Source organism: Scophthalmus maximus, chromosome 8 (genome assembly GCF_022379125.1).
Source record: "Scophthalmus maximus strain ysfricsl-2021 chromosome 8, ASM2237912v1, whole genome shotgun sequence".
NCBI classification, from domain to species: Eukaryota; Metazoa; Chordata; class Actinopteri; order Pleuronectiformes; family Scophthalmidae; genus Scophthalmus; species Scophthalmus maximus.
In genome coordinates this window covers 13,783,409-13,796,120 of record NC_061522.1, presented here as the reverse complement: position 1 = coordinate 13,796,120, position 12,712 = coordinate 13,783,409, and the positions used below count along the sequence as shown (strand labels likewise).

At 44.6% G+C, this 12,712-nt stretch overlaps 1 protein-coding gene and 1 long non-coding RNA gene across 7 annotated transcripts in view; one reads left to right on the top strand and one right to left on the bottom strand.

Moving 5' to 3' along the window:
* Positions 1-1,354: 1,354 nt before the first annotated feature.
* Positions 1,355-3,515, bottom strand: LOC118312896. The gene is made up of 2 exons (XR_004794338.2): positions 3,385-3,515; positions 1,355-2,957 (listed from the first exon to the last, which is right to left on the bottom strand). It is a non-coding gene; the product is annotated as an uncharacterized LOC118312896 (long non-coding RNA).
* Positions 3,440-12,712, top strand: part of tnrc6c2 (trinucleotide repeat containing adaptor 6C2) — a 45,577-nt gene continuing 36,304 nt past the window's right edge. For 2 of the 6 annotated variants that reach the window (XM_035637950.2, XM_035637946.2), the window contains exon 1: positions 3,440-3,579. Coding sequence is in view for 3 of the 6 variants with exons in the window: in XM_035637949.2 (XP_035493842.1) it covers positions 10,667-11,177 (511 nt within the window). In the remaining 3 variants the exon portion in view is untranslated. Of the gene's footprint in view, positions 3,580-10,003; positions 11,178-12,712 lie in introns of those variants that run through there. The other 4 variants (XM_035637949.2, XM_035637944.2, XM_035637948.2 and 1 more) reach the window with 4 other exon arrangements.

The following is a 12,712-nucleotide window of genomic DNA, read 5'->3' as shown; positions in this document are numbered from 1 at the left end:
ATTAAAACAAAAGGCAGAGGAGCAAGCTTAAAATAAATGGAGAGAGGAAAAAAGAGAATAGAAGGAGCAGCAGGAGGAGGAGAAGTGTATTGTCTGATAGGGGAGGGAATGAGCGATTGACTTCGCTGCAGTCCTACAGCTTGTGTCTCTGCTTTTTCTTATCAGAATGTCAGGCAGACCTTTCCCATTGGCTCGCTTCTGTTACCAGTCTGCTTAAATGTGAAAGCAATTAGGGAAATTGGCGGAGTCAGAGAAACATCTTAGAGACACCTAAAAGAATAGCTGTGATGAGTTGGAGAACGGATGTGAGCAAGGATGTGCCCAAATGCACATTGATACATATGCATTTCTGCATGCATACACACACACACACACACACACACACACACACACACACACACACACACACACACACACACACACTCACTCACCTTAAGTAGTACGAACCATTGATGGCTAACATCATGTCAAAACACTTTGGTTATCCTTTGTGTTGCATAGATGTCCATATCTGGTAATTCATGTAAGTCTACATGAAAGATTTAAGGTTGGAGTAATGTAACTTTGCAAGTAAGCACATTCAACTAACTCTGAGAAAACAATATTAACAAGGAGTTGTTAGCTAGCTAAGTTATTAAGGTAACATGAATGAGCGGCAAATTCTTACATACAGTTTAATAGTCTGTGATCCAGGCTTTTCAAAAGGCATTTCCCTTTGCTCTCACCTCTCTTAACCCCGAGTATGGAACATCTGCTTTCTCCATTCAGATCGAGTTTGCTTTTTTAATAGCTCTGGGCATCTTGCCTTGAAAAAGAAAAAAAACAAAACTTTTGGCCGGGGGCCCCTGGCTTTCTCATTAGCAGTCTCTCCCAGTAATGTATAGAAGCCCAAAGCTTTCGTGAAAGAGTTCTCACTGGTCAGTCTTCCCCTTTGTGGACTGCAGCCTTGACCTGTTCCCACCGCACAGTGTGTGAGTGTGTCTGTGTGTGTTTGTCTGTGCATGGAACGGTCATTTCCATGAGAAAGGAGTGTAGAGAATGGACAGGGGCCGCATTTTCTTTCTCTGAGACTGCTGCAGATGCGGTTCAGGGCACAAGGGCGACCTCATCCATCATGGTGTGAATAGCCTGGAATTATCGCCCCATGTTTCTGGACATCATGTGATCAAGAGATTCTTGACAAAGGTCATCTTGGGTAGAGAAACTTGGGGTGAGCCCTTTTAGAGAAATTTGAGTCTGCTAAATTAAGTTCACGATGCAGGATCTAAATTGCTAAGACTTTTATGAGTGTTCTCTATTTCTGTACTCTTTTGCTCTATTTTGTCACGAGTCACATGAAGTATGGTCTCATATCTCAAATGCAACTACATAAAGTACATTTATTTGAGTAACATTTGGGGTAGTTACTGATTTTTATGCTCTAGCTGCACCATGAGGGTGCAGAAAATGCGAGGTATGTCTTGGTTAGTTCATTGGTTCGTATTGTCAAAGATGGCGGGCAACGATATAAAATCTCATGTATTTTCTTTGATTAACACTATTAAAGCATTTAAATGCTGCGTTTGACAAAAGACTGCACTTAATAATGGATAACATACCGGCCCCTAATAGTGCATTCATCGCGAGACAATTAACAAATTATAACATGTGGAGCCACAGAAATTAATGTAACATGCAATTTAGCACTGCATATTACTGTCTATATTCCAGTAAGTCCTCCTTCTTGAAGGAGGTAAATCTTCATGATGTGTCTCTCCCGCATGCTGGTCTTGGTCTTGATCCGGACGAAGGGCGGCTATGAAGGAGTCCGTATCCAATGAGGACGCTACCTCCAAGTGTATTGCAAGGACCGGCAGGCATGTAAAAATCACTCCGTACCTCTTCACCTTAATCCGTCCTCGTTTCACCTCGAACGGACTGAGGTAGTCCACTCCAGTGTTGCTGAATGGAGGCTGACCATCTGTTGTTGCCCTGCAGCTCCATGTAAGCATCGGCAAACATTGCACTTGGCTAAAATCTTCCTAATGGCTGAGTTTGCACCAGGAATCCAATACTTGGACCGTAACTTGGAGAGCACGTGATTGCGACAGCTGTGACCCAGGTTCTCGTGAATTTCTCGTAGGATCAGCTTCGCAACATGAAGGTCCATACTCAGGATTGCTGAGCCTGGTAAGTATTCCCCCAACTCCGAGGATGTCGCCGACGTACAAGTTGTAGTGCACAGTATGTACTGCCTGTATGCTGGACCAAAAATGTCCTTGTTTCTTATGATGGGAGTAGAAACCCAAACGTTCTTGTAATATGCTGCCCCGTGTTTGTTTGCCGTATGTATTTGACAGCCAATTCTTACAGGTTGCGTCTTTATTACACAACATATGTCATACTTAAAAATAGAGCATAAATAGCGACCATGCTGTACTTGGTATTTCATTACACAAAATGTCCGCGTCATCTTTAAACATATTGCTTCTGCAAGATTGCAATTGAATTATATATATACACATTCTGTCTTTACAAGACCATCCTCCCAAAATCCATAACAGAGCCACATTTGTTTCTTTTTTGTGAGCGCACAGTCTGAGCTGCATGCTTCAGCAATTACCTCGGAAATGTGAGCTGCCTGTCTGTCCGCCCTCCGTGGGAGCGGGGAGGGGGGCGGGGCGGGGCCGCGGGCGGAGTTGGCGTCTGCTGTTTTGGTTGGTCGGGAGTGACGTGTCTGGAGACACTTCCTGGTCTGCGTGCTCTCGGGGAGGAGGGGGAGGAGGAGAGGAGCGAGACTGCGGGTGTTGTTAGTTTGAACAAAATGGCTGCGAGACCACTGTCAACGGGAGCTCACTGAACGCCCACAATGACCGTCCGCTCCGCTGTCTGGATCCACACAGAATGTATTTGCCCGGAGTCGCTTCTCAGCCTGCATTCGCGGTAGCCAGCCCTTCGCTACCCCTCCGGCTGGCGACCTAGACGACAACGACAACACAAACAAACATTTTTCTTTTTGCACTTTAAGACAAGTTGGCTCGGCTGACGGCAGCCGTCGGCTTTGCTTCTCATACGCGAGAACTCATCGGCATTTTTTTTTAAATTTTTTTTTTACGAAACCTGCCTGAATACTTCCTCGCGACGGTCGACGACGATTTAGCTGCTTTTAAAAGTCATTTTATTCCTGTGCGGGGTTTTGTGTGTTTGTTGTTAGCGGTGCTCCGGTCCCCTCCCCGCCCCTCTATATTGTGACGTTGCAACAAAACTATTATTTTTTTTATTTTTTTTTGCGAGCGTAATTTCTCGACATTTTTTAAAAACGTTTTTTTAAATGCTTCGCTCAACGCATACAGCACCGTGCTCGCTGTGTGTAGCGTGACAGCTGGCTCGGTAGCCGTTGTTTACCTCGGTATCCTGCCACCCCGTCGGCTCCTCTGCAGAAGTCCGGCTTCAGTTGAATCTCTGCTCCATCTCTTTACGGGTAACTTCAGAAAAGACGTCGGAGAATTGCCTCTTCTTTTTTTTTTGCATCTTTTCCTCCTCTTCTGCGCCATGCACCGACTCGTCGCTGGAAGCTGCCCACGCTGTGGTTAACGCCAGGTGAGTTTGAGATTTAATGCCTTTTTCTCGTCGTGGGGCAAAATAGACACGAGTGGACAGACTGTAATGTCAAATACATCGATTCACCATAAAGCCTATTATATTCCAAAACGCAAGCTCTCATCTCAATCCCACTCCACTGCGTTCATACTCCAAATTGTGCCAAACACCAACTATTATTTATGCATATTTGTGATGCTGCGATTTCTTCGCATTATTCATTTTATAAACCCCCATGAATAAATAATATGTTAAAGTCTGCATCAGCCTTCTTGGTGTGCAACGACAAAAAAAACCCCAAAGGTTTTATTTTTGAATCTGTTTATTTTTTTGCTGTGTTTTATGTGATGAGAGATCCTCAAAGTAACGACTGACGAGACGCATCTTCTCTGTCCCGTGTTTGTTTTCGAGGGGGCTCGATGTGAAAATGTTGGGAACTCAATGTTATATCATCGCTCCGTCACGATTGGCTGAGTGGACCAGAACACACTCGGTACATGTGAGCGTGTAATGTGAGGATTTCTTGAACTGACTCCAAACACTGCTGTGCCCTTTTTTAAATTTTTTTTTTTAATGTGTGTCGTTATTAGGAGGTGACAAATTCTTATTATAAGATTTGTTTTGGAAACACAGTTTCTGACAGTGACAGCAGGGTGATATACAGCAGGGGGATATACTTTTTTATCTGTCTGCATAATGTAGATGCTGTTTTTTTTTGGGGGGGGGGGGGGGTTCAGGGTGACATAGGAGTCTTAGATTGTATCCCGATTGTCACCCATGTCTTTCCTCTTTGGTTCATTCCGTTGCTGTATCACATCGTGTATCTTGCACAACATTGTACATTTCACTACACCGAGTCCAAGTGCATTATTAAACATAGCTGTCCCGTCTCTCCTCCACCCCGGCTCAGTGAGAAAGCCAGGGATTCTGATTTAACTGTCGCTTTCCATTGCGACCCCCTTCCTGCATCCTGTCCCCAGGCACTGGAGTATAGCTTTTAATATCTCCTCCGCGCGTCTTAATTGAAGTACATAATTTCCTGTTCAATTTCAAACCCCCTTTTTCCTTCCCCCCCTCTGACATCTCTGTCACCACTGTCTTATCTCTATCGTCACACACCAGTGAGGTGATGAAATGAAAAATGTGCACGAGCAGCAGTGGCACACTTGCATACATTTTGTGTGTGTGTGTGTGTGTGTGTGTATGGTCTGTACTTGTTTGCATCCATGTCTGTGCCTCGTGTTTGAACATAAGTGTGTTGTGTGTTTATGTAGTTAAGACACATGGGTAATGCCTGTCACTTATGTCGTGGACTTGTGGGAGTGTGTGACCACTTGTGTCAGCTGACTCACACACACACACACGCACACGCACACGCACACACACACACACACACACACACTGCCCTGTTCATACCCAGGATCAAGGGTCCCCCTTTTATACACATGCTCTGAAAAGATGTTGCAGTGTTGGCCCTTTGGTGTGTATGTAAAACTAGAGTGTTAAAAGAGGAGTGGGTCCGCTAGTTTTCTGAATTACTGTATAGTTACGATTACTCCTTTAAAAAAATTGTCACGGTTCGATAGCTGCTGATACAGCCACAGTAGGTGGCTCATCTGTGGGGCACTAGGGCAAATGTGGAGTGTGTGTGGGCATTAGGTCAAAAGCACTGGTTACCCCTGAGACAAGATGTTACATTACACTTAAGATGTCAGCTGTTTCTCTTTTAAACCCTCTTAAAAGTATTTAGGCTACAGAGGAGTATAAAAGCTTGACTTTGTTATTTTTGGATCTCAGGGATTGTAGGAATGATCCAGTAAAACATGGACGGCACTGATAGTCTATGGAGAACGTGGACAATCTATTGATGTTTGTCAACATCTCTAAATCCAGACACAGACACTGCAGAACTCAAAATGATCCCAATTTTGAGGTCTGCAATCAGGTCTTTTCCCATTGCAAAAGGACCTATTTTGGCAATGTGCTACCAGGAAACCCTTAACCCATATTGGCTGTGGATCCAACCAAGCCCCAGGCTGTTGGCATCCAGACACTGTTTTGATTAGAGTGTAATGTAACAAAGCCACGAGGACAGACCCTGGTAGTAATTCTATCTGCAGTCCCTTATCACTGAAGGGGGAGGATCATTTGTTTAAAGGGAAACCCAAAGCTTTCTTCCCGTTGTCTGACCCTTTAAAGACAGAGCTTGAACTCTATCCCAGTCCTCAGGTTTGCTATCATTAGCCTGGTTTCCACTTTTTGGGCAAATGTAACTGGAATGAGCCTGCTCGTCTTATGCCACTATTAACCCCCATGTACACTTTGGGTTCTTCTGTTTTGTTTCTGTACAGTAGTTTGCAGTTTCACATGAACACAAAGTTGTCTGATATTTTTTGTTGACCCTCGTAAACCCTACTTAGTCACGCTCTGGAAAAGTGGCCTGTGTTGTTGGTCCCTTTTCCCCGCCATTGACCTTAGCCCAGGCCTGACCGCAGTAGTTACTGAGCCTGTGATTATGAGGCTTTTCAAACAACTGGCACTGCCCTGATAGACAACGCACTTAACACCACTGTAGGGTGCTGGGGGGGGGGGGGGGGAGAGACGGACAGTAGAATCACCTTAATTCAACGGGATGATGCTAAAAGCCTATGGATTGCTGTTTTGAAGTGGTGGTGGGGGGGAGCATAAAGGTTTGCCAATTTTTTTTTTGTGGTCATTGTGCTGAATGAGCAGTGTTTGTGTACAGTATGCATGTAAACCAGTGACGTGGTGGGCTGTGTGTTGACTGTGACATCGCAATAGTAATGATAGGTAGCCATGGATAGTTGTAGTATTACTTAGTGGAAAATAGGTGGTCGCAATTTGTCATGAATATTTTCCTATTGTCCAGCATGAATTTGAATTTTGTGTAATTTTCATTTGATGTAAAGTCTCAGGAAAAAACTTGTGTTGCCACTGATGTAACTGGCTCTGTGTGTTTTATCCAGCCTGGTTCACCTCAGGTCTGAAATTGATCTGCTTGGGATGCGACAGTTATTTCATGTTGTGATGCTCATAATCTTATCTTCTAATGCTCTCAGCCTCAAAGTTGACAATTCCTGATTGCAGGTGTGGAAGAGTGGAAGCTGCGATTGCCTTTGAAATTGTAGAATAATGCATCGTTTATGAGAAGAGGGTTTAAAGTATAGTTTTATTCATGTATGAAGTGCAGCGGCTTTTTTGTGAAAGAGGTATTGGAGATTTGTAACCAAAGTATAATGGGTGTCATGAGGTTCGGTGGTCTGTGTAACCCCCCCCCTTGTCCAACTTGTGTGCCACTGGAGGGGGCAGGGGTTTAGGGGCCCCACCAAGGGTAAGCCAGGCCATGATGGAAGCAGGGGGATGGGGGGGAAGTGAAGCCGAAACCGGTGAGCTGCTGCCTGTGAGTCTTGGCAATGGTCCAGGGGAATGTTCAATGTGCTGAGGTTTGGTGGGGGCCACCTCCTCTCCTTCTGCTCCATGTCGGCTAATTGGAGAGACGTGGAGAGAAGGAGAGGGGCATCACATGGAAGCTTGACAGAGGACATCCAACCTACAATGTTCCCTCTTTCCTACTCCAAACCAACATTAGACAGCCTTACTCATTATGTAACAGGACTTAGGTCCTGCAGCACTTCCAAAGCTCTCAGTTAAGGCTGTGTAAATAGCACAAGCATGCGCTGGCCGCCCCTACGCTGTGGCCGGGGCTTAGACCAGTAAGCTCAGGTCAATTGTTTGCTGTCTACACTGTATTATCACGATAATGTCAACTTGAATACAGTCAATGAGCTCCAAGTATTTACTTTACTGTATATATTGATTGTTCCAGCACATTTGTTAAAAAAAGCTGTATAATTAAACAGAAATGTTCGAAATTATTAACGAAACATTTCTTGTGATGTTTGTCTTAGACAGATATTCACCTCAAAGCCTCCTAATTGGCTGTCAAGCATACAGATTTAAAAAAAAAAAAAATCTGCAAATTATACTGGCATATGCAGAACATGCACAACCACATATTCTCATCAACACAAGTCATAAGACATAAGGCAAAGAAACATATACACAAGCACAGTGTGCTTGACAGCATCTTCTTGAATTCAATAAGCTGTAGCTGTGGTGCTGGCAGGGAGCAGGCCTGCTTGGTCTCGTGCATTGTGCTGTTTTCCTATTTAATGAGCTGCCACCATGTTAAAGCTTCATATTGACCTGGCAGAGGAAGCAGCCAAGACACAGAGAGCTAATTTTCTGGAGAAAAACCTCAAAGCTTTTATTTATAGCGCAGCTCTGACTTTCTTGCTATCTGATTCTTTGACTTTCTCTCTCCGTCTTTCAGTGCCGCTCTCCACCCACCTGTTCGCCCACAGCCAGTCCACCAACCAAGAATATTCCTGCCACAGTTCATTGAGCAAATCCAGTCTAGTACCTATAAAGTGTCTTGTATATTTTCACAAGCCACTCTCTCCACCTGCTGAAAGGAAAGCTGGTATGCACAGAATGCTTACAAACCGAGCAGCCAGTGAGACTGTTTGTGCAACGAAGGGGAATGGAAACGCACACCAACAACAACATTGTTATTACTGCTTCTCAACTGTGGAATTTACAGGCTTGTTTTCCCCAAGCCATTCAGGTTGAGTAAACACAAATACACACCCACACACGTTTGTGGGGAGTAGTTGAGGTCTGTAGCAGGTATTGAGGAATCATTTCCCAGGGCTGTCCATGATAATGTTCCATGTAATAAGGCTCAGGAGAGTCCTGTGGCTTCTCTAATGCCACAGGAATGGGTGGCTGACTGAATGGTAATACTGGTGGGGAGTGGATTTGCCACACTCGTTGGCCACAACCTATTACATCAATTGCTGAGAGAGGAAAGTCTCTCTGCTTTTTCTTCTTCCCCCTTTGTGATTGGTGTCGTCTGTGGTTGGTCTGACAACCGTTCAGAACACGTAAACACGCTACATGTTTTCCTCGCAGCTCTTTCAAGTTCTCTGTGTCTCTCTTCCTTTGCACAAAAGTGAAGCAGCATCTTTTTACTCTCCTCTTTTATTCTCCTCTATCAACATTGCATGGCTTTTCTCTGCGTCTCTTGATACTTGCAATCAAGATGCATTGATATTTCAGTGCCAACACCCCCCATCCCTCCTTCTCCTTGTCTGCCAGCCTTCTCTACACTGCTTCGTTCAGTTTTTCCCCCCAAAATCCATTTCCCCCCTGTAAGGATTCTTTCTCTTTCCAGCATAGTCTCTTTCTCTCTGGTCCCTGTCTGGTTCTCTGGCGGCTGTCGTCCTTAATTGGGGTTGCTCTGCGTCTGCTTTCTACCCCCACCCCCATCCTCATGTCTCCTTATCCTCTTGCCACCTCCCTCTCTTCTGCATCCCTGGCAGAAAAAGACAGGCTTCAGACAGACTGCCTCCCGCCCGTGTACATCAAGCTTCCCCATGTGGGTCTGTGTGTTTTTATGTGATTCGTTTTGTGTGTGCCGTGAGCTTCTAGCTTCTTCATTCCTGTACAGTGTGTTCCCGTTGTCATGTGTCCTTTTTCTATAGCGGAGCAGCCCTATAGTCCCAGGACATCGGGTTGTCGTTTGCTGCACAGGAAGAGAGGATCTGCCTCACCATGCAATTTATTCACAATTTCCAAGCAGCCCCCATTTGCTGAGACTTTGTATTCATTCAATACAAAGGTAGCTCTATCCCGTGCTCTGCATTGCTTTGCAGCAGAATTGAAAACCGGGGCAAATGGCTAGCTTAGTCATGGCTGCAGTTATTTCCAACAACTCCAAAGCTATATGCATTTAAATAATTTAGAAGTATGAAAGAGTCATCGCAGGTTAACAAGCACATCTGTGTTGATTCTTGACAATGGGCTGCAAATATCAGCCAGCTTCATACACATTTTTAACCCTAAAATAACCCCAGCTGACTCTTGGATGTGTTGGTGAACAGCTTACTAGCTAACAAGATGCATGTTTATTTAATATTCGGGGGTCATCTTTGCACTGGTATTTATCTTCTCACCTAACTTGATTACACAGCAAATTTTCCTCAAAGTATTTTTCAATATTACTTTTTGATAATCTTTAATCATGTATTGTTGATTTTGTAAAAAAAAAAATTATGCCTCTATGCACTCTGTTAGTTTTTCTATTTAGCACTAAGTGTATGTGGAGAGTTGTCTTCAGTGTATTTAAATGATGTGATTCAAAGCTGACTGCTAGCCTCTAATAGCATGTTTATGTTTTTCTTGTATACCAAATGCTTGTTGAGTAACTGTTATATGTTGCACAGTTCGAATGTTTATTTCAGTTCTTAACAATAGTTAATTGAAATCCTATCACACAATCCCTGTTGATGCAATGATCAAAGGATCATAGGCACACACACTCCTGTGATCTGTGATCTCATCACATGTAACAGGTTGTGAATCCTCTCAGAATCCCATCTTTTGAGTTATAGCTGGTTATTGGAACCATTCACTGTAAAGGCAAACCCAGAGTTCTTACTGGACCCAATTTCCCATAGGTCCTTCGAGCCGGATAGTAGATTACTGTTGAAAGATGCAAAACTCTGAGCCAGATAGTGCGGTCCCCAGACCCCCACAAGTGGTTCCATTCACAATTTGTCTAAACCACTCAAGAAGGAGGAGGCAGAGGCGCCCTCTCGTGCCACAACGCTTATCAGCCAAGAAACTGCACAAGAACATAAGGTGTTGAAGGAAGAGTGGGAACGAATGCAGGAGGACCTGCACCACACATCCAGACAGGTGCCTAAACTGCACCAGATCAACCAAGAGAATGCAGCTTTGAGGCACCAGGCAAGCCAAATACCTGGACTCGTTGCAGCACTACCGGCGATTAAACAAGCCAATGGCCATGTCCAGCAACAGTTCCAAAATTTGGTGACACTTAAACCTACCATACGGCAGATACCTATCCCACAGTTGAATATCATTCAAAAATTACACCACAGGGTGATTCAAGTTCCAGATCCTCACCGATCACCTGAGATGTGAGAGGCCTTGCTTGTCAGATTCCTTCGGCTACTCCAGGCAGCCTTACAGGGACACGATGCTGGCCCTCACTAAGATGTACGGGCAGCCGCACATGCTGGTGTTGCAACGCATTACAGAGTTGATGGATGGCCCGAATATCCATTGTGGTGATGTGAAAGCTTTTCGTCTGTTTGCTCTCCGTGTACGCTCACTAGTGGGCATGCTGGAACAGTTAGGGACAAGAGGTCAAGTGGAGCTGCAGTGTGGTTCTCATGTATCTAGGTTACTTGGTAAGCTACCCCATGACCTCTCTGCCAGCTTCAAGAGATTTATCCACCCCGTGAGAGTAGCAATATCCACTCTCAAGGACTTGGCTGAGTGGCTGGAATATGAGCTTGAGGTGCAAGAGGATAGTTTGAAGGGTGCCAGGTACAGGAGAGAGATGTCCTCCAACAGGAAGAAAAAGAACAGGAGAGACTCAAAGCACGCTAGCAAGACCACGCCCATCCTACTGGGCACAGGGAAGGCCCAGGATGGAAGGACTCCAGCCCCCTTGCCCGCTTCTGAGCCTCCAGTCAACCACCACAGTAAGACTAGGAAGGGGAAGGCCTACTGTCCATACTGTGACAACAGCAACCACTACCTGAACAACTCTGCCAACTTTAAGCAGTTTTTGATTTTAATAATGTAATATTTTATTTTAAGCAATATGGGCAAGCTCTGGTTGAAAAGGTAGCCATAGGCGAGAGTTAATAAGTACTAACTTTGTGGTTATTGGTATTACTTGCTGATAGTTACTGGCTATGTTATGATCTAAGGCTCTTTAATGTGAGAGAAGATTGAATGACACATAGCCACAGTAACTCAACATATTTTTCCTAATTGCTGTGTCATGATGCCGGCAAGTTTAGCGGATGCTAGAAGGCAGTGCAGAGACGTCACACGGTCACTGCTGATGAGGTGATGGTGTCAGCAGTATTTATGTAGAGGCAGCGAGACTGGCAATGGCAGGTTATGAGATATGTGGGGGGCAACAGAGGACAGGAGGGGCTAACTTTGGCATTGACTATGTCAGCTTCAGCCTGCTCGCTACCCTTTCACATGGCAACAGTTTTCCTCCCAGACCAACATTACAGTAAATAATTACCAACAAAAATTGTTAATATTATTTACACTTGGGAAATTAGTTATATAATAAATACATATCACTGTGCAGAAGGTCTGGTGTCCATTGTTATTTCTACCCCCTGACCCAATATGCCCAACCATGTGGGGCAACAGCAGTGGTAACCAGATAGGGCAGATCTACAAATCATCTAGGGCCTAAAAGGTGAGACCATCAGGATGACCCAGTCAGCTGTTGTGGAGAGGCTCTGTCACTAGCAACCGATCGGAAAAGAAAACTGAAGCAAAGAGTTCAAAGACGTAAACCCTTCAATCCTCCGTTTCTGTGTCACTGTTTCCTGATTGCTGATGCTTTTCATCATCTGTTTTCTATCTGTTGGCCTTTGATGGTATGCTTGGAATTTGATAACGGGAGGTTTTTGATTGGAGGTAGAAGTTCACCCAAATGACAGCCTGGTGGCTTCCCTCCCCTAGCTGCTGAGGTGGCACAGTGAAAACACACAATCCGCTCAGTATGACTGTGAGTGTGTGAATGTTGGAGAAAAAGTGAGAATGAAAGGACAAATGTGGAATGAGGAAGTGAAAATTCAGATGCAGAAGTAAATGGTGTCCTGGGGATTTCACTTTCCATTTTTACCTACTGCCATGGCCACTAGTTTGTCAGTCTTTACTAGGGTTGGGCTCTAAACATACTATTCAATCTCTCTAACCCCACCCCCCTCCCTCCCTACTCACTCACTCTCTTCCTCCCCCTGACTGCTATATGGAGATATTTCCTCACCATCCGACAGTCTCTGTGAGGCCTCTTCTGTCAGTCTGATTGACAGCTCCCTTACTCTGCCAGTGGGACGCAGGTCCTTCATTAATCCTCTGTTATGAGAAGTATGATTCATTCATAGATTCAAATTCTGATTCATATCCAGGCAATTTGTAGACAAATTTTGTATTTTGTCAGGTACAGTTTACATGATCAACACCAGGGTTTCAATTCATTATT